At 39.2% G+C, this 21,247-nt stretch overlaps 2 protein-coding genes across 3 annotated transcripts in view; one reads left to right on the top strand and one right to left on the bottom strand.

Moving 5' to 3' along the window:
• Positions 1-1,121, bottom strand: part of LOC113509058 — a 101,280-nt gene extending 100,159 nt beyond the window's left edge. For both annotated transcript variants that reach the window (XM_026892332.1, XM_026892331.1), the window contains exon 1: positions 434-1,121. In XM_026892332.1, the coding sequence (XP_026748133.1) occupies positions 434-572 (139 nt within the window). In that variant the 5' untranslated portion in view covers positions 573-1,121. The remainder of the gene's footprint in view (positions 1-433) is intronic.
• Positions 1,122-1,324: 203 nt separating this feature from the next.
• Positions 1,325-21,247, top strand: part of LOC113508679 — a 51,273-nt gene continuing 31,350 nt past the window's right edge. The window contains exons 1-19 of the mRNA XM_026891761.1: positions 1,325-2,170; positions 5,873-6,004; positions 8,066-8,204; positions 9,035-9,114; positions 9,974-10,078; positions 10,737-10,819; positions 11,725-11,816; positions 12,521-12,644; positions 14,085-14,221; positions 14,374-14,490; positions 14,914-15,028; positions 15,678-15,744; positions 16,122-16,272; positions 16,916-17,000; positions 17,417-17,467; positions 18,066-18,144; positions 18,857-18,924; positions 19,825-19,901; positions 20,586-20,678. Coding sequence (XP_026747562.1) covers positions 1,868-2,170; positions 5,873-6,004; positions 8,066-8,204; positions 9,035-9,114; positions 9,974-10,078; positions 10,737-10,819; positions 11,725-11,816; positions 12,521-12,644; positions 14,085-14,221; positions 14,374-14,490; positions 14,914-15,028; positions 15,678-15,744; positions 16,122-16,272; positions 16,916-17,000; positions 17,417-17,467; positions 18,066-18,144; positions 18,857-18,924; positions 19,825-19,901; positions 20,586-20,678 — 2,098 coding nt within the window. The 5' untranslated portion in view covers positions 1,325-1,867. The remainder of the gene's footprint in view (positions 2,171-5,872; positions 6,005-8,065; positions 8,205-9,034; positions 9,115-9,973; positions 10,079-10,736; positions 10,820-11,724; positions 11,817-12,520; positions 12,645-14,084; positions 14,222-14,373; positions 14,491-14,913; positions 15,029-15,677; positions 15,745-16,121; positions 16,273-16,915; positions 17,001-17,416; positions 17,468-18,065; positions 18,145-18,856; positions 18,925-19,824; positions 19,902-20,585; positions 20,679-21,247) is intronic.

The following is a 21,247-nucleotide window of genomic DNA, read 5'->3' as shown; positions in this document are numbered from 1 at the left end:
CAACAGTGTAAAGTTTTGATAATAATTCAAAAGCTGTTAGTTATGTATGATACATAGTGAATTAGGTTTTATTCATATTTTAACCAAGCAGTTTACTTTGTAAATTTTCTAATTTGATTATGTTACGTAGATCATTTATAACTTAATTAGTGACTGCAAAAAGAACATGAGTACACACTATTATCAGTCAAACTTTTATCAGAATTTATCAGATTCAAAGTTCAAAATGCTTTTAAATTTAACTAGCTGCTAGGGCCATAATATAGGTCAGAAGTAAAAACAAGAAATATGTAAAATTTTCTTAACTGCTTCAATTTAAAGCAAAGGAAAGTTTTCATGCAGGTTAATAAATATCTGAAAAACTATTAGTAAAAGGCAAAGGTTTATATTAAACAGCCAGTCACTACTTTCTAATATAATCTAGACCACTTACCATCTAAATGGTCATCGCCGTTGTTGCTTAGAAACGACCTCCTTTCTATATAGGACCGGCCTGCGGTTCCTAAATCCATAAATGCGACAAATGCTATCCAACCTCGAAAAGCGTATAAAACTTTATTCTGCACCGCCATAGCTTGTATTTAAAAATATATAAGTACACAAACGTCGAGTACACAATATTCCCGGTCTAGACACTTTAACCTAAATACCGAAGCACTAATTTTAGATTTAAAAAAATGTTTTAAAAAGTTGTAGTTTGTTTATCGATTGAACATGTGTTTGATTTATAATTAATTAGCGTCGAGTTTGTATTAGAAACATTGCGTGTTTGTTACAGCGTGCATCGCAATGCGGCATTTTACCTGCATTATAGTTTTTCATATACAATTTATAAATATATTTAAAATATATACGCCGATGTTTCGCGCAGAATCGGCTTCTGTCACTGATTTGACAGCTGTGAAGCTTGACGCTGTCGAAAGTTTGACGGAGATTTTCTTGCCATATAAAAACGGAATAATGTATAGCTTTGTCATTCTTGTTTTTTTTAAATCGATCCATCCTCTTTCAATTCTAAACAAACTGAAAAACACCATTCTGATGTACTCTACTCGTATAATATCTTTGACTCTACTTCATATTTGCCAATTTGCCACCTTCACGTGTTTTTGTGAAAAAATATAAAAGATTGACTCGTAAATTTAATAAAAACTATTGAATGCAAGTTTCATACATTACATCATGTTACGCTCAAATACTGAAAAAGGCACCTTAACAGTTCCCGTAACGAATACATATTGTTACAACATTGCTATGTAAAGCCAACGCAATGGGGCAAAGATTAAGAGGCTTGATTCGAATCATTAAGAAGAGGGTAGTTGACATAATACCTGTAACGCAGTTTTCAATTAGTTTAAACTTTTAACTTGAGCCTAAAGACTTGAATTAATATTATGAGAAATAAACGTTATAAAAAATGCTGATAGGAAATTCTTAATGGAAATTTTTCTAATAAATTGCATCGACTTTTTTACGATAGTTATAGTCGTCTCTCTATAAAGGTAATTGACGTGATTTTATAACATGATTCATGCAGAAAAAAACACGAATAAAATAAAACATCTGCACGAAATCCATAAATCATAAACTCTTGGTTGTTTTGGAAAAATGATTTTTAAAATCGCCCCAGCCCAGGTATTGCCCTATTGAATATTGTCACGTTATCCGCTTGCAACTGGTCACAAAATACCTAAAAATACCGTCGCCATATTGGTATTGTCAAAAACTTCGGGATATATCGGTGCCGATGAAAAAATGGTTTCAAGTCTTTTAATTACCGAGTTATCTGTTTTCGAGTGATCTAAAAGGACCAGCGGTGACTTTAGATGTTACGTTCGTCGTATGAGTTGTGTTATTCGGTTCTTAAATGATGTTTTCCATGGAGAAATGTTTGGGCCGTAGTGGGAATGGAACTGCTGAAGAGACTGAGCTTTTCGCCGGCGGTGGCGAAGGGTTAGGCAAGGAGGGTTCGCCCTCCGACGAGGTGGCTTCAGCCGTCGCCGCAGTGTCCGACGAGATCGGAGACATCTTAAAAGATGAGCTGGGTGACGCGGATCGGGCGGATCGCATCGGCGCTGAACTCGCGGACTTGAGCGCGGAACTTGGACTGTTGGCTGGTTTGGCTGATGGCGAACAGCAGCAGGACTTCCCATCACTCTTTGAAATAGCGGTGAGTGCCAATATGGCTGACGTATCCTATCTCTTTCGTTTGTAGGGTTTGGCTTGACACCAAAGTCTCGTCTAGGTCCTTGTGTCATTGAACTCTTGTTCGCGAATAAGAAGTATCTACACAGCATGTTTTGTGTACTGTATTGATAATATCACATCAATATAAGTCCCTGTGCAGTATTGATTGGTCACAGATCTCCTTATAAAACCTGTTTCCCTAGATCATAAAGATTTTTAGTGCTCAAGTTGCATTATTGATTATTTTCATATCTCATTCAGTAATGATGTTTTAAAGTAGTTTTCAGTTAAAAATCATTAACTATTGAGGTTAAAACTAAACTTCAATGGTTAAACCTAATTGATATTTTATTTTGGTTAGATCTGAAACATGTTTTTGCCATGTTTTTCTTATCAGGCTTTTTTTTTCATAAGATGAGGGTACTTTTTAATAATCTAACAATATAAATATATATTTTAGTGTTTATTGGTTTCGCTGCTTCAATACATACAAAACATAAAATAAATTAATAACAAAATGTGTTTTGGTATTCATCTGATAAATTAAATGCATATTTTTGTTGATAACTACAATTGCCTACTTCATTTACTACCTAAAGCATAATATATGCACATATATGATAAATAGATAAGTTCATTAAATATTAAACACACATTAAAATCAAATGTTTATATTTATTTAGGTATATCAAATACATGTATTATGTTTATTTTTCTGACTAACCATCTTTTTTAAATTATAAACCTACTTTTTGTAAACATCACTTCTTGGTGTCCTGACAGTGGTGATCACTCATTAGTTCAGTCTATAATTAAACATATTTTGTACAAGAATTAAAATTAAATAAATCATCTACCTTTCATCATCAGGAACAATCCCTCCAAAATTATTTTATTCGGGGTTTGCTCAAAATGTTTTCTTCTTCCACACCTTTCTATTGGACGTCATCTCACAAGAAACTCTCTTTATTAAATGAATAATTAATATAATTATAAATAACTGACTATTCTCCATATTACCTCCAAATCATGGTTTAGGTGAAATTTGTTTCAAACATACCCTTTATCAAAACAAACATTACTGAGCGGCCACCATATTATATTATTACTAGATTTTACTCATGGCTTTTCCAGTTTAAGTGTTGTTTATAGCTCCAAAACCATCATCTTCTTTTAAGTTGGCTAAAAGAACCAAGGTGTCACCTACCTCTATACAAAATTTGATCGAAATTGGTCCAGCCATTTGGGCATAAAGAGATGACACATACAAAAATGCTCATACTTTCACATTTGTAGTATTATTGTGATCTCTAAGACGTCTTTACATTATGGAGAGATTTATGGAGAAATTAAAATAAATTTAGCATAAATAAGAATGCATATTATGGGTGATAATAACTTCATATTTACATTGTTGAGATGAAAAACATGGATACAAAATATGTCTGTGTATTTTTTTGATCTACCTTGCATTTATCATTTACATTTATAGAAATTAGTTATAATTTTCTACTGTAGCATAAGTCTTATTTGAATATAAAGATAAATATTTGTCTAGAGTAAGAGAACAATGCTTTTGAATGATTAACATTTTTTTTAATGAATAATATTGATTTTTCTATCCCCATCAGTTTAAATTTATATAAACATCTGTCCATACCAGCCAAATTTTTTGCAAATGCACAAAATCTGAAAGTCATTTATTTAAGGTAGGCTACTAAGTAGCACTTTTTGTTGGTCACTTTACATTGGACATTACCCAGTTTTGCCCGCCCTTCACTGCTACCTAAGTGCTTTTGCTGTGAAAGAAGAAATGGCACAACAAACTCCCCAGCAGCACGCTGTCTTTGCAATACAATATAATTATAGAAAATATGACAAAATAAGTGTTTAGGTGCCGTGCCACACAAACAAATATTTGAGGTTGCCGTACCTAACCCACTATGAATACACCCAACAAACAAACACTTTTACAGTTTGATTTTCTGATTGTTGTACGTTTTTATGCCACATCGATAATGTTTTTTTTGCCTAATGCCTCCTTTCCCTCCTTCATGGTAAGCCGAGACCAGTTGTATACAAAATAGTTGAGTTTCGTCCCGCCATCTCCTTGCGGGACTTCTGGGAGATCCCCTTCTGGTCTCAACTACCTAGTATGTAGTTACCTTTGCCCTGAGTTTATTCTGCATTAGGCTGATGTGACCAGACCAGTTCCATTTAAATTTAGCTTCTGTTTTTTAAAAAAAAGATTTGGGAGTTGTGTCTTTGTGGATGTGACTATTAAGTTTGTGTAACCTCCTGTGATACATGGCTTAAAACTCCCGCGATACACAGACTCCAATGACTTGATGCGAGAGTCTTAAAAAAAGGAAAGAAAGAAATATTTAATATGGTTTACTCAGGTGCCCTGGAACCATTTTAAAAGTTGATTGAAATTATAACTAACCCTGTATAAATCATACAACCAATGTTATATCTAAAAGTAATTAATTAACTGTTCAGGTACAAGATGATAGTCTCAACTAATAATACTAATAATTATTGTTTGTCTTCATGTTTGTAAACATGATGTGATTGTCACAACAAGTGATTATCGTCTGCTAGAGTTTTAAGTAGGGTTGTCAGGTTCTAAAACTAGAGTAGATTGTCTTTCTTCTTGGCGAAGCTAGAAAATCTGAAAACCAGTCTAACTAAGGGGTATCGTGTTGTCCAGGTAACTGGGTTGAGGAGGTCAGATAGGCAGTCGCTCCTTGTAAAACACTGGTACTTAACTGAATCCGGTTAGACTGGAAGCTGAGCCCAATATAGTTGGGAAAAGGCTAGGATGATGATGATGAGAGATTTTTAAACACACTCCTGAAAATCCATTCGTGAATGACAAATACAAATACAACGAATACCTTAACTTTTATTTTTAGTATTTGTCGTTATAGCGCCAACAAAAATGCGTCATCAGTGAATTTTTCAACTGTCTAGTTATTACAGTTTTTGAGATAGAGCCTTTTGACAGACATAATGACAGATAGCTTAGTTTTAAATTGAGTTCCATGTTTATCCTTTAGACACGAAATCATATAAAAACCCGTTTTAAGTAAAATTATTTCTTACGTATATCTTTAGGTATTTTTTAAGTATATTTTAAAGTAATTTTATGTTTATCAGCTATGTAGTACTCATAATACAAGCTTTGATTAGTTTGAGACTAGATGGCGTTGTGTGAAAGTTGTGGCATATGATTATATTATAATCAGTGCCGGCGTAAGGGCCACTGACACCCCGGGCGAAAATATTGTGGCGCCCACTTGAGGGAAGCTATATCAAGTGTTAGTTTTTTGCTGATCCCAAGTAAAATTATATTAAGAATTTCATCTTTCCTTTAGCGTTACGTTTGGCGGTGGAAGTATTCCACCTCTAGCGTAGAGCACAGTTCTGAGGGTTTGCGCCAGGAGAGGCAAGAGACTCTAACTTCAGACCTTGGCGCCCCCCAGAATTTGTCGCCCTGGGCCATCGCCCCATCACGCCCCCCCTAACGCCGGCACTGATTATAATTACAAACACAGTTTTATCCCATTTAATTCTATGTTACTGTAATTGGTGTAGACACCGTTTTAACATACATAAGTAAATACATGAACAGGTTGTTGTAAAACAAGATCGAATTAATTAGTATTCTTAATATCCGCAGATGGGTCACCGCGGCTCCGGTAGCGGGTCATCGTCGTCATCCTCATGGTCTGGTGGCCGAGGAGGCCGCCCCCGCCGACACTCGCGGCCCCAGCGCGCTCCGAGGCGAAGGCCTATCGCTAAGGGGAAAGAGGTGACCACATAACCCTAATACAAAAATACCTAGTGTATACTCTACTTGCCTTCACCGATAGCAGAGTGGTTGACGGCTTGAGGCCATCACACCAAACCCTCTGAGCGCAACGTGTCGCGATCCCCGCGTAGGACAAGCGTTTATTATGAAGGATTGCAACGCATTGCCATACACCGACACAATAACGCGGACGTAGCACAGCGGTTCAGGTTTAGTCGGTAAAAGTCTGACACTACCCATTTTCTCGTTGACAAACGTTTGTGTGATGTGATGCCTGCATGTGACGTTAATGTGTTTGAAACCGCGACATAAGGATTAAATTCATTAATGCACTAAGTGTGCGAGAAGACATGCTTTAGACATTTCCCGTGAACGAAAGAAGTGGCTACCAATTACATTTGACACATGCTTTAAAGAAATTAATTTTTTCCTCTTCCTCTACCGTTTGTCAGTGTTGTTTTAGAATAATTCAGAAATGACATATCACTTTGAACAAGCCACATTGTGACTACTCGTCTTTCGTGCATACTTACCCCATACACACCCCCCCACAACTTTATTTACCATGTGTTTTTGTGTTTGTTTTTATGTTTTTTTTTATTTATGTTCTAATTTGTTTAATGTTTAAATTTGTATAATGTATATTTTTTAATTGCTGTAATTGGTTTTTCACCGTTGTAATTGATTAAAATAAAATAAAATAAAATAAAAAAAGTATTCAGCAACTACTAAAACAAACGAACCAATTTTGGATCTTAATATCCCATTTTTAGTTTATCTAGTCCAAGTATTGATTTAACGTTCGCAGTGTTTGACCCTATCTATAAATATATCAGGTCAGGCTGTTTAAATAGGAATTGGGAGACACAGCCTATGTATGCGAAGCGATAGATTTTTCAGCATATTCCTACAGTAACTATCGTGAGACTCATTATTAAATGATGCAACGGTTTACTAACGCGTATTTATCGGGAGTGCCCGACTAGTTTGGTCCGGTTAGGACTGAAACTTTTTTAGTATTTAAACATTGATTAGTCTTCACTGAAAGTCTAGTAGTATAGAAATAATAATGATCACTATTACGGCGTTTCGTAAGTTCAAATCCCATAAACCGTAATGAAACGATGCTATCTTGTTTCGGCTGATTATACGGATAGCCGTGTGGTATAGATCACCACACGTAGCACAAGTTCGATCCCTGCGGAGTATAGTGCGATCCTCAGACGCTTGTTCTGAGTCTGGATGTCTTTCTGCATGTGAATTAAATGTTTGTGAAACCTCCCGCGATACAAGGTTTAAATGTCTGCGTGAAGGAGTCGTTTGATGAGTGTTCACGATGTTGTCGTTTCAATGTAGATTTAAAAATGTATGCTTTTAAATAAACCTATTTGTACCGGCTTCATTGCACATTTTAATATACACAGATCAATATTCTGTTATTTTGATTAGTATTTATAAAGCTTTTTTATTCAATTTCCTCCATCCATATATGTATATGTTTTTCACAGGGTTGCAAAGCAAGGTTGCAGTGTTGTTGTTGTTAGGGTTTTAAATAATTTTAAATTCTAATTTCTGCACTCATCCTCAAACGACATACACATAACAATGTATGTTTACTAAGTTGTTAGTTGTTGTTGTTTGTTATTGAAACTAGCCTTCAATTTATTACGAAATAAACTTTTTTTTTTTCATTGAATGAGAGGGCTCAATTCTTTATTAATATTACACTATAAAAAGTATACTCCAAGTGTTTTTAATTAAAATGTCTACTAGATGTTGCCCGCGACTTCGTCCCCGTGGGTAGAAGATATAAGTTATGATTATTTATACCTGCATTAGTCGCATTTTCCTTTGTACTTTCGCTCCTATTAGTCGCAGCGTGATGGTTTATAGCCTAAAGCCTTCCTCGATTAATGGTCTATTCAACACAAAAAGAATTCAAATCAATTTGGACCAGTAGTTCCTGAGATTAGCGCGTTCAAACAAACAAACAAACTCTTCAGCTTTATATATCAGTATGGATTATAAAGTATATATTTCTAACCCTTGTATTGTCCGTAGCTGTACCCGCCGCTGTCCCGGCGGCTGGCGCGGCGCGCGGTGTGCATGCGCGTGCGGCGCGTGGAGCTGCTGTCCGACGCGTCCGACGTGGGCGCCGACTCCGACAGCGACGACCAGTGGACCGAGCTCGACGACGCCAGTGAGTATATACGTCATGTCTGAGCTCTACACGAACATACAGACAGTGCCGTATTATCCATAGGGCACTTTAGGCCAGTGCCTAGGGGCCCAGCACTCCCAATGAAAATGTAGAAACCAAGGTAAAGCCCACATTATTGACACTATAAGAGTGACAGTGCCTGTCTGAATAATTATGGCCAAGGCATAAATAAATATCCTTTGTTGGCCCGGAGCCTCTGGGCCCCTAAATCCGGCCCTGCATGCAGACACAACCCAGACTGCCTGAGTCGCGCAGAACATGCGCGAGCGATCCCGTGAGTCTAGTTCAAGCAGTAGAAGGGGCCCGGGGTGGTGTTAGTCGGTATAAGTCTGACATATCCCCACGCCGTGCCCTCGACGTGGATTGAAGTCATTAAAAAAGGGCCTGCTGCCACTATACGAGTCGAGGTTTCGATTGCCAGGGACAATGACTGCACTTATAGCTGAGTGGTTGAGGTCATCACGAGACGTGTCCGTTCGATCCCCGCTTATTACAAGAATATGTGTGATACACCAATGCTTGTCTTGAGTCTTGGTCCATGTGACTTGAAGTTTGTGAATCCACGACACAAGGATAAAATTCATTACAGCAAGAAGAGTTGTTTTTAAAAAACCGATCATAAATTATTTTCTTGTCGGTAGAGACATTTCAACTGGTTTATAGGAGTCTTCTCCCTCTTGCCATGGAGGGAAGTGGAACATTTTTTCTTACTCCTCATACATTGTAATTTAAACATAAATAAAACACTCAGTTCTCCGTCCTCCATACACCCAGCATCATTTATAACATTGTCTATGTCTTCATTGCAGCCGGCTCGTCGGACAGCTCGTCCATGAAGGAGGCAGCAGCTGTCGAAGTGGACTGCAACGGGTACCAGCACAAGGCAGATGTATGTAACACTTTTCTCCCCTCCTTGCCAAGGCAGATGTATGTAACACTTGCCGTGCCCTTGTTACTTACCCTACTGATTAGAGTTCGCCCTTGTCTTCGAAGTATCAAAGCTTGTGCAACTTGGGCTGGAGTAAGACCCATTTTTCTTATTTCGTAATGGGAATGACAACTGTTCAGATAAAATTACTGGCAACCACCATTGTTCTTTGCGTGCCAATAGAGAAAAGAGGTGAAATAGCCACAACAGTGAAATAAACCAACATTATTTTGATATTTACCTTAACAATAGTGTTGACAAATCGCCACTAGAAAAATAAATAAGCGACAGCAAAAAAGCTTCTTATCGCTCTGTTTAAGTTTGGGCCACATTCCGTTCCACTGAGTGTATTTATTTGTTTAATACACACACTAATTAAGGCATACAAGGTCACTTTGTAATGTAATATATTAATTCCCGTGTCACGTTGTTAGTTACCGTGCTCCTCCGAAACGGCTTAACCGATTTTTACCAAATTTTATATGCGTGTTCAGTAGGTCTGAGAATCGACTAACATCTATTTTTCATACCCTTGAGTGTTAAGGGTTGCTCACACTAAAAAAATATAAATAATATATAAATATATGAAATTTTTTGTTTTTATTTTTTTATAATGTGGCATTAAAAATACATACATCTAGAAAAAAAAAATTAGGCAAAACAACGTTTGCTGAGTCAGCTAGTATTATATACTATTATATCCATCATCATCAGCCCATATTTGTCCACTGCTGGACATAGGCCTCCCCAATTGCACGCCATCGATACCCATCTTCGGCTGCTAGTTACCCGTATATACAGTGTTTCCTCTTGTTGGCAGGCGGAGATCCCGGCGATGGGCCAGTTCCTGCTGCCGCTGCTGAGCGCGGAGGCGGCCGCGCCCGACCCCGACCACTTCCTCATACGACACGAGGACATACTGCAGGTCACACACACCTTACTATATAACTTCTATAGGAATACTAACAACATTGTACCCTAACACTGTATGTTTAAGAATCACTGCTGTAATTCCATAGTGTACGATAATATTCTAATTTAATCTAACAGCAAGATCAAGCCATAAAACTGAGTGAATAGACAATTGACTGCATGGATAGTCGAGTGGTTGAGGTCACCACGTAGGACGAGCATTTCTGTGATCCATGAATGCTTGTCCTGAGGCTGGGTGTCTTTGAGCATGTGACTCTATGTGTCCAGTTCCAAAATGTCACTCTTATGGAGAAGAACGGCAAGAAACTCCAGAGTTAAAGACTGTTTCTCCTAGTCTCTCTTTAAAAATACTTATAATATGTTGTTTATTGAAACAAAAACTAAGGTTGTTACTATGAAAAGAGATTTTTTTTTTATGATCATCAGAATCCATATTTACAAATGTAACTTTCTAATTAAAATTAAATTAAGTGTAAAAGAGCTTCATTTACGTATATATAAACAGTGCATCTTATACATTTATTATTTTGTGAGCAACAACAGCGCGCATAGTCCATCTGTTGACTTCTAATCTACACATACTTACATGTTTAACATACTCCTAACTGACTAAACTGTATTAAATGATATTGTAATTCCCGCCTGTTTAGTTGCTCGCGTCGGCGGAGGAGAGCGTCCGGGACGGCGGCATGGCGCCCGCTGACGACGCCGCGCAGGACACACACGCGGACCTGTGAGTTACACTTACTGACTACTACGACACTACTGGAAACTATTCGTCGTCCATGGCGGCAGTTAGACAAATATTTCATTATTTTCCTCATAAACCTTTGGACTCGCCGCTTGCTTTAATATGAACCGTCTTGGTTAGTTTGTAAGACGAGCATAAGAGCGAAAAATAAATATATCCTACTAATATTATTAACGTTAAATTGTGGGCCCTGGCTGTTATTTCTACATCTTTGACAGTCAGAAGCTAGAAAGTCTGACAGCCAGTCTAACCAAGGAGTATCGTATTGCCCAGGTAACTGGGTTGAGGAGGTCAGATAGACAGTTGCTCCTTGTAAAACACTGGTACTTAGCTGCACCCGGTTAGACTGGAAGCCGACCCCAATTCCAGTTAGTCGTTAGCCGACCCCATTAGTTATAAAATGGCTGCTCTGTATGCATATTGGGTAGTTGGTCTGGCCTGTTGGTCTAGTGGTTAGTGACCCTGACTGCTATACCGGAGGTCGTGGGTTCGATTCCCACCCAGGACAAATGAATGTGTGATGAGCACGATCATTTGTTCTGTGTCTGGGTGTAATTTATCTATATTATGTATGTATTTAGAAATATATAAGTATGTTTATCAGTTGTCTAGTACTCATAATACAAGCTCTGCTTAGTTTGAGACTAGACGGCGTTGTGTGAAAGTTGTGGAATATTTATTTATTATTTATTTATTTATGAGAATCGGACATCAATTTTTCATCCACCTTAATTTTATGGGTGGTCGAATCCTAATTTGTTTCTATTTTTTCATGATAGAATCATATGCATATACATAAATTTTCAGCCCTTTATCAACACCTAATTTTTTATATGTCAAAACTATGTTTGCTCGTTCACCTAGTAACTATATAATATTGTTGTCAGGTTATCGGGTAGTGAGTTATTGGACTACGACGATGACGCCGCCGTCACAGCAGAGGAAGAGGCCGCGCTGTTACACTACGTATGTGGGATGGGTATGTATCATAAACTTATATGTAAATAATTTAGATAGAAGAAATATTCGTGAAGGTCTAGGGAAGGTTTAAACGGTGAGAAAATTTAGTAAAATTGCGACAAAGACAAACAAAAACAAAAGCCATAGAATAATCAGGAGATCGGTTGGGGTACTACTCAGGTGAAACCGCGGGAAACAGCTAATTTTCAGATTTTTCTAATTTTTCTTATGAAAGTGAATTGCTGTTCGTAAGACTCGCTAAAACTCGATAGCGGCTAAATCGATTTGGCTTATTCTAGTCTTGAAATATTTAAAGTTTTAAGTTTAAAAGGTGATAAAGTATAGGAAAACTGCGACAAAGAAAAAAAAAACTAAAATAACCACGAGGTTGGGGACTACGCGGGTGATACCGCGGGAAGCAGCTAGTCTTCTCCTATATATAAAAATGAATTGCTGTTCGTTAGTCTCGTTAAAACTCGAGAAAGGCTCTACCGATTTGGCTTATTAAAGTGTAGTAATGTTCGTGAAAGTCCAGGGAAGGTTAAACCGTGAGAAACTATGGAAAACTTGCAAATATATATATTTTTGTCTGTATTGTTATCATCGGCTGTTACAGCGCGAGGCGTTTTTTAAAGAAAATAATATGTTTACCCTACTTGAGTGAGAAATTCTTGCTGCTATATTTTCCTTTTACAAATTGTATTTTATTTTGTTTCGATACAGAAACAGAGCGGCTGTCGGAGTCTGGCGCGGCGGTGTTCAGCCCGATGCAGGAGTGGCTCCTCGGGGTGTTCCACTCCTGGTGCGAGATCTCCGCGCTCATGTTCACACTCATCGGGACCAACATGTGAGTCACACACACACACACACTTATGACCAGACACGAAGGCTCGTGATATGGTATAGTATTATTTCTTACTAGCTGTTGCCCGCGACTTCGTCCCCGTGGGTAGAAGATATAAGTTATGATTTATACCTGCCCTGTTTTTTTTTTCACATTTTTCATTGTATCTTCGCTCCTATTAATCGCAGCGTGATGGTTTATAGCCTAAAGCCTTCCTCGATGAATGGTCTATTCAACACAAAAATATTTTTTTAATTTGGACCAGTAGTTCCTGAGATAAGCGCGTTCAAACAAACAAACCAACTCTTCCGCTTTATATATTAGTATAGATTTATACTATTCCAATCCCCTACAGTTAAAGTACCAACCCCATGCTATAAGAAATTTTATTATAAATTACTTAATCACAAGGTAGTTCTGTCATAAACGTTCAAATAGTCGCTAACACATGATGGCTCACACACACTCATGATCACGAATGTACTTTGCTCACACTGTGACTCACACATGCAAGCCTGCACATACTACACATACATTTTTTTACCTAGACCAGTACTGGGCAAAGGCCTTCCCCAAATACTTCCACGATTCTCAGGGCTGAATTGTTTTTATGTTTATCACGTTACTTTCGCTGACGGCTAGTCCTATACGGTATATCAGTGCCATCCAGCGTTGCCAGACGTCCCGCTTTTTAAATAAAATTTAATGTCCCGCCCGGGACAGGCTCGGTCCCGCTTTTCGGAGAGAACTTGACAGTACGCCTTTCGTAGGATTCACACAGACTATTGTTTGAAACCAGTGGCGTAGCGTGGTTCACCGTCGCCCGGGGCGGATTCACGCCAAATACGAATCTAAAAAATAGCTCGATAAATTTTTCCCGGAATTAAGTTACACTTGTTTGCTTATGATATTCGCGCGTGAAACATCAATCATCAACTTTACTATGTCTCGCTTCTGACGGAAGAATCCCGCTATTTTCACTCAAAAAGTACCAAGTCCCGACTTGTCAAAAAAAAAAAATCTGGCAACGCTGGTGCCATCATAGTCTATACATTTGCGTTCCCCCCCCCCCCCCCTCCCGTAGGACCGTGAAGATGGCTTATCTTCATTCATACCGGAGACTCATCCGCGGTCGCTTACTTTTGGTCATCCACTCGTAGCGCATTACCGGCACGCTCTTGAGCGCTGACCTTGACCTGCGCAGAATTGATTGTTTGTGCCCCTTTTGCGGTATGAAATGAGGCGCGGTTCGGACTACAGTGCAGGGATTGTCCCGCAGCGCATCGCGTCATAGCCAACATGAGGGATTGAGATCGAAGTTGTCTTAAGATTGGCGTTTTATTTTGTGATGAGTGTCCGATGCGCAAAGCGATTCCCACTCTTCCGCCGAGCGCTCAAGATCTGCTGAATCTATACTAATATTTATATTCGCCTCTCCCTCAGGAGCGTGGAGATGGTGAGCGAGCCGTGGGTGTACCGCGCGTGTTTCTCGTGCCACTGCCGCGTGTGCCTCGGCCTGGCCCACAACGCGCCCGCGCTGCTCGCCTTCCTCAGGGACGTCGTCTGGGCGCTAGCGCACTGTGAGTACACCTACTGTATACTGCCGCGTGTGCCTCGGCCTGGCCCACAACGCGTCCGCGCGAAAGTCTATGGTACTGCTATTGATCGGTTGCTTTTCAGCACTCATCTATATTGACTGTTTAATGTAGCATATTGTCTGTCGGTCTATCAGGCGGCAGCACAGTGGGCGCGGCGGCCCGCGTGGTCCGCGCGCTGCGGCCGCGCGGCACGGACGACGCGGCCGCCTGGGACCTGCCGCTGCTGCGCCGCGCGCTACAGCTGCCCGACGGTCAGTAGCACACACACACCATACACAGCTCAACGTACGCACACGCTGAAACTGAGTCTTACACACACACATTGACTCAGACTCACATGTGTGTATTCGTGCAAGTATTAGAATAGATTTAGATACACATACAGGTGATGTAAACATACTGATCTAGACTTACCTAAACTGGCTTGGACTACAATCCTCACATTGGCATACGTTTACAGATTCATGTGTATGGATCTGTCATTCTGTGTCGAATCTGTGTTTGTCAGGTCAGTGTGTACTGACCTGAGCAATATAATACATATTCATGACACGCACATGGCAGACACAGATACGACTATTTTAAATACAATATACACACAAGCAACACACAGACACATTTTTTAAGTGTCGGTGTTAACGGTCTACAATTTACCTTTTATTGTTAAACAACAGGTGCCGCCATAATCCACGAGCAACTATGCAAGCTCGCGGAACAGAGCGAGACGACGCGAGAGATCGTTCACACGCTCTGTCTCTGTCGACAGTACGACAAGCCTATGGAGAAAGAGTGAGTACTATGCATACAAGTTAATGGTATCATCATCGTCATAGCCTTCTCCTATGTTGCGGTCGGCTTCCAGTCTAAGTAGATTCAGCTAAGTGCCAGTGTTTTACAAGGAGCGACTGTCTATCTGACCTCCTCAACCCAGTTACCTGGGCAACACGATACCTCTTGGTTAGACTGGTTGTCAACTTTATAGTTTCTGACTACCTGTAACGACTGTCAAAGATGTACAATTATCCTCCGAGACCCACAATTTAACGTGCCTTCCGAAACACTTAGGAACTCGTTATGACAAAGATGGTCACCCATCTACGGACCAACCGCGTCAAGAGTAGCTTGACTTGTGATCGATCCACTCATGCAGTTATAGCTGAGCCACGAGCTCCTCTGATACTTACTATCAAATGTCGTATGGATTACCCATGGCAGGTTGTAATAATTTATTTTGAATTTTGAAATACTGCCGCGTGTGCCTCGGCCTTGTCCGAAAAGCTTAGCATAGTCCCGGTACGCAAAGTGCACAAGAAGGAACATGGGTGGGTTTTAGTCAGTAGAAGTCTGACACTCCCTTCTGCTCAACCCAAAACAGAAGACATTCGATGATTTTTCATCAGGTTGAATTGTTTAATACAATATGTATGTTGTTCCACAGGTACGCGGTGGACAGATTTATCAAGATATTAGAATACTTCAAGGCAGCTTCCACAATCACTTTCAAGGTATGTTTGTGTGAGTTTTCTTGCTTGAAAGGTAGTAGGCAGGTCAAACACTCCATGGCAAGTGGGAGACAAGAGAAGAAATAGCTAATTTTAGCAAAGAAAAGAGATAATTGAGTTAGGCTCAGTTAGGCAACACGGATATAAATTTACAATTTAATACGTCCTATAAGGAGGTGTTATTTTGATTTTAATGATAGGTATGGCAAAAACGTCTGAAAACACTTGCACTGGTTGGAATAAGGTGCTCATCGTAAACAACACCGGATGTCGGCTGCAAGCTATCTAACAAGATGTTCCGTTCGTCCTGCTCTGTGTGTGTATGGCTATGTATGCATGCGAGTGTGTAGCGGTCCTCACCACACTGCACGCCCCTGCAGGTGGAGCTGATCCCGGCGGCGGCGGGCCCGTGCGGCCGCGGCTGGGCGTGCGGCGCCCGCGCGCGCCTGGAGCACTACCTGCGCCCGCACCAGCGCGCCGCCACCGCCGCGCGCCTGGCCGACATGGCCGCCCGCGCCACGCCGCGCGACCGTGAGTACTGGGGATATAACGCAACATGCTTTCTGGCTGTCTTTGTGAAACCCCCCGGCGGGGCGGATCAAATTCCTCAAGATAAGAGATTCAATTTTAGGATATACGAATACTACGCACGATGCTTTCTAGATGTCTTTGTGCGTGTGACCTTAAAGTTTGTGAAACCTCCCACTGTATAAGAATTAAATTCCTTATTTTTTTTATTAACAAACTTCTCAACGGAAGTTAGACAAAATGAACATCGAAGACACAAATAGTCAAAGACACCTTAAATTTGCTTTTAAAAATCAGTCTTACCTGATGACTTAAGCAGACAGTAAACGGCGGTATTCAAGAATGAGGCTTAGCTTAACTCTATAATGTAAATGGATTTATTTTAGTTCTGAATTTCAGAAGATCTCACAACTGTCGCATATTAGTCTACCAGTTATTTATTTAAAAACAGGTTTACTCACATGTATTTATCGGGACTCCGGTTGGGTCTAACTAGTCGGATACACCCGATACAAATATACGCGTGACTAAACCGTTCTAATATTATTTATATTAGAACCAATTATGAATCCATTTCACAAAAGTTTTTATAATAACATTTATCTATTATCAAAATGTATGTCTAATTATAAATGGTTGTCAACAGTGGAAGCATGGTCGTCATATAAACACCACTGCGACTGCCTCACGCCGAAGTCGCTGTGCGGACAGCAGAGGAAACAATTGCTAAGGTTGGTTGTGATAACTATGTTACAGACTAGTTGACTATATGTATTGGTGTTTCCTGGTTAATGTATAGCCTAGTGAGTGCCACACTAGTAAATTTTAATTAGTAAAAAGAAATCGCTTCAATAGTTCTTGAGATTACCTCTTAATATTAGTAAACAGTAACACACATCGCGTGTATATAACACATATAAGGGGAGGCCTACGTTCAGCAGTGGACGGCAACAGGCTGAGATGATGATGATGATAACCTGGGCTGAATTTATATGCTGATGCAATAGGTTTGAAGAAAATTAAATTTGGCCATACGGTTCACGACTTAAAGCTTGGTGACAAACAGAGTAACAACCGATTTTAGTAATAGTGATCCGTTTATAACTTTTGTGTATGTAAATTTAATTGGTTAATTGTAATATTTCAGCGGGCGATGGGAAAGACCAATGTACAACAGTGAACATCTCCGGGCTGCTATGTATGTATATTACAATGATTTTTGTTAGAAATAATAATATTCCACAACTTTTACACAGCGCCATCTAGTCTCAAAATAAGCAAAGCTCGTATTATGACTACTGGACTGATAAACATACTTATATATTTCTAAATACACAAATAAAAGCAAAATTACACCAGACGCAGAAGAAATGATTATACTCATAGCATAAACCTTTGTCCTGGATGGGAATCGAACACATGACCTCTAGTATATCTGTCAGGGCTTCTAACCACTCGATCATTCAATATTGCTTAGTTTAGGCATCGACAAAAATAACTTAAATAATTTTTTTTATGACTTGTATATTTCCGTAATTGCTTCTTGCAATGCGAACGTATAGAGACTTTTATATTTATACTTCTGCTGCAAGTGTATGTCACTTTGACTGCACTGATAGCCGAGTGATTGAAGTAATCACGTTTAACTCAGCGATCGCGGGTTCGATCCCTTCGTATGGCAACCTTTTGTGTTATCCACGCCATGGGTAAACACGGAGTTCGCCAGATCAGATATATTTTAATAAATACTTTATTATAAACTTCAGTATTTTTAACAAGTGTTTGCTTATTTTCAGAATCTCATTCTTCGGTATGCTGCATGGTGTTAACGATTTCGACGGTGACACGCCTGACGCTAACGCCGAAAGCGATAAGGTAATATATCCTGTCAACATTTATATGTACAACGAAAATATTCCTCAGTGATCTAGGAAGGCACTCTTTAAGGGACTTCTAGCACATTCCAGCTTTAATTGGCTGGGCTAGAGAGAGTGCTAGAGGTATATGCTCGAAGGCTAATGGTGTAATAACGATTTGACCCCCGCAACATAGATAGTCGTTTATAAAAACGAAAAAATGTTATGAATTATTCTCACGAAAGTTACAATAGGAATATCTTCCTTATACTTACTCGGTTGACTCAGCGACCCAAATTGTGTGTTGGGCTCTGATAAGAAAGAGTGCCACTTTACCCGATCCTTCGCCACTTCTCGCCAGTCATCGGCGTGAAGACCCCGAAGGTCCGTCTTAACTGTATCACTCCAGCGATACCTGTTGGTCGTCTCAGATATCGTTGGATCGTATTTAGTACTAGCTGTCTCGGCGAACTACGTACCGCCTAACAGATGATTTATTTTTTTCTATATTTTATAACCGATTAAATCTTCCCTGGACTGCTAAGAACATTTTAAGACTATAATAACCCAAATCGGTTCAGCCGTTCTCGAGTTTTAGCGACACTAACGAATGGCAATTCATAGTTATATATAATTAGATTTTATGAAAATTTATAATATGATTAGCTAGTGTGTGTTTACAGAATATGCAGATGCTACATTTCTAATACTTCATCTTTTTATTTCAACAGCCTCATAATAAGATGGATCAAGAGACTGTCGGCAGAGAATTGCAGCAGGGAGACGGGACGGGCGCTAAGTGAGTTGTTTAAATTACCTATAGCTAGCTGTTACCGGCGGCTTCGCTTGCTATAAAAAAGGGATACTATCAAAACCAAAAGTTTTTATTTCAAATAGGCCGTTTCAAAAAAACGTTGCAAGGATGACTGTATTTGCACGGTTCCAAAGTGTCATTTCTCAGTCAATTCTCTTATGGAGAAGAACCGACAAGGTTCTTCTCCATAAGAGAAACTCAATAAGTTACTCTTTGAAAAATAAATATTACAGTATCTTAGATATGCATTGTTATTTAAACAACGTAAATTAGGAAAACTAGTATTAAATAGCAAAATAGATTTTCAATAAAATCTGGTATCCCATCATTACATTTAAGTAAACTTTGCTGAGGTCCTATATGCTAATCCAAGGCCCCAATTCCGCTATTTACAATTTTCGATGATTGCTGACGAAATTGAATTAAAATGACATTATTCGTATTCTCATAAGCATTTTGCCAACACAATAATTGGAAAGTCAGTCAGTTCGGGGCGGTAAACTCACTGTCCATACATTTAATTTGGACCCTGGTTATAAACTACTAGCTGTTGCCTGCGACTTCGTCCGCGTGGTTAGAATATATAAGTTATGATTTATACCTGCCCTGTTTTTTCCACATTTTCCATTGTATCTACGCTCCTTTTAGTCGCAGCGTGATGTTTTATAGCCTATATAGCCTTCCTTGATAAATGGTCTATTCAACACAAGAGTTTTTCAATTCGAACCAGTAGTTCCTGAGATTAGCGCGTTAAAACAAACGAACTCTTCAGCTTTATAATATTAGTATAGATTTAATACCGGTTAAACGGTAACCGTTTCAAACAATCTCGCTGTTAATAATCACTAGACCAAGGTATATGATGTTTTGTTTTTATTACAACAGGCCACCGGACGCCGTGGAGGGTACTGACAGTGGGGACAGTGTCGGGAGCGCGGACAGCGCCGCCAGCGGAGAGAGCGGTGAGCTACTGCCATACATTATACCCTGACTTTTATAACAAGTTGAATGTCTATCAAAAACAGATTTGTTTTGGGCTTCTAGTAATTTGTAATTAATAAAAATACACGTACAGTAATCGTCTTACAAAAGCAACCCAGTTCATGTATCCGACGTAAAATACCCCTAGGCGCGATTATTATTTTTTTATCATCAACTAAGATAATACGTTCAGCAGTGGACGGCGATAGGCTGAGATGATGATGATGAACTAAGATAATAAGTACGATGAAAAATTAAACAAGAGAAATCTGAAATATACTCTTAAAAATGATAAAAACGCCGCCGCCCGCGCCCCTCACCATTGTTACAAGGCTCGGACCGCGCTCGCAATAGAGCTGTGTTACTAAAACTACGAATTGCATCATAATATTGAATAAAAATATCATTTTAAATTTATTCAAATCTCATAAATACCTATTTTTTTTTATCATGAACGTGTTCTAGTCATTGGATACATGAACTGGGATGCTTTTGTAAGACGACTAAAAAATCACGGTGTATAACAATGATATTCCACAACTCACACAACGCCATCTAGTCCCAAACTAAGCAGAGCTTGTATTATGAGTACTAGACAACTGATAAACATACTTATATATTACTAAATACATCATTTCTTCAACTTTATTCCTATTATTCCTTAGGAGAGAGTGGTTCGGGAGCGGAGGGTCAGCCTGCGCCGGCTGTTGACAACAACGACAACAGCGACTCGAACCCCACCTGTGACCTCGACGACCGTGAGTTATCTAACTATTGTACTATAGATCACCTTGTCAAGCCCTCTGGGTGCGTATTCGACAGGTTGTCCGGTTCGATTCCCTTGACAACTGAGTATTTGTGTGATTAGAGGCCGATTTTTCAATCACCATTTAACTTCTATCCGAGGAATAAATATGGCCGTTTGACATATTTTCTATATAAAAGCTGTCAAACATATCCGTGGTATAAAAGTTATCTGGCGATTGAAAAATCGGCCCTAAATGATACAACAGTTTACTCACGTGTATTTATCTGGGTAGCCCGACTAGTTTGGGACCCAACCGGAGTCCTTAATCGTGAGCCGTTGAGTCATTTAATATAATGAATCAGTCTTACGATAGTTACTATAAAATAATGAGTGATTTAAGATTGATTGTTTTGAGTCATGGTGTATGTTGAATATTTTTGTGACGTAAAGATTACATATATTACTGCGGAGGTTGTGTATAGATTAGAAATAGAATATTCTTTATTGTACACCATGAAATTGCAGCAGTGATTTATAATACATACAGTGTTAGGGTACAATGGCGGTCTTATCGCTAAA

Source organism: Trichoplusia ni, chromosome 3 (assembly GCF_003590095.1).
Source record: "Trichoplusia ni isolate ovarian cell line Hi5 chromosome 3, tn1, whole genome shotgun sequence".
NCBI lineage: Eukaryota > Metazoa > Arthropoda > Insecta > Lepidoptera > Noctuidae > Trichoplusia > Trichoplusia ni.
The sequence above is the reverse complement of the archived record's forward strand: the minus strand, read 5'-3'. Positions and strand labels throughout refer to the sequence as shown.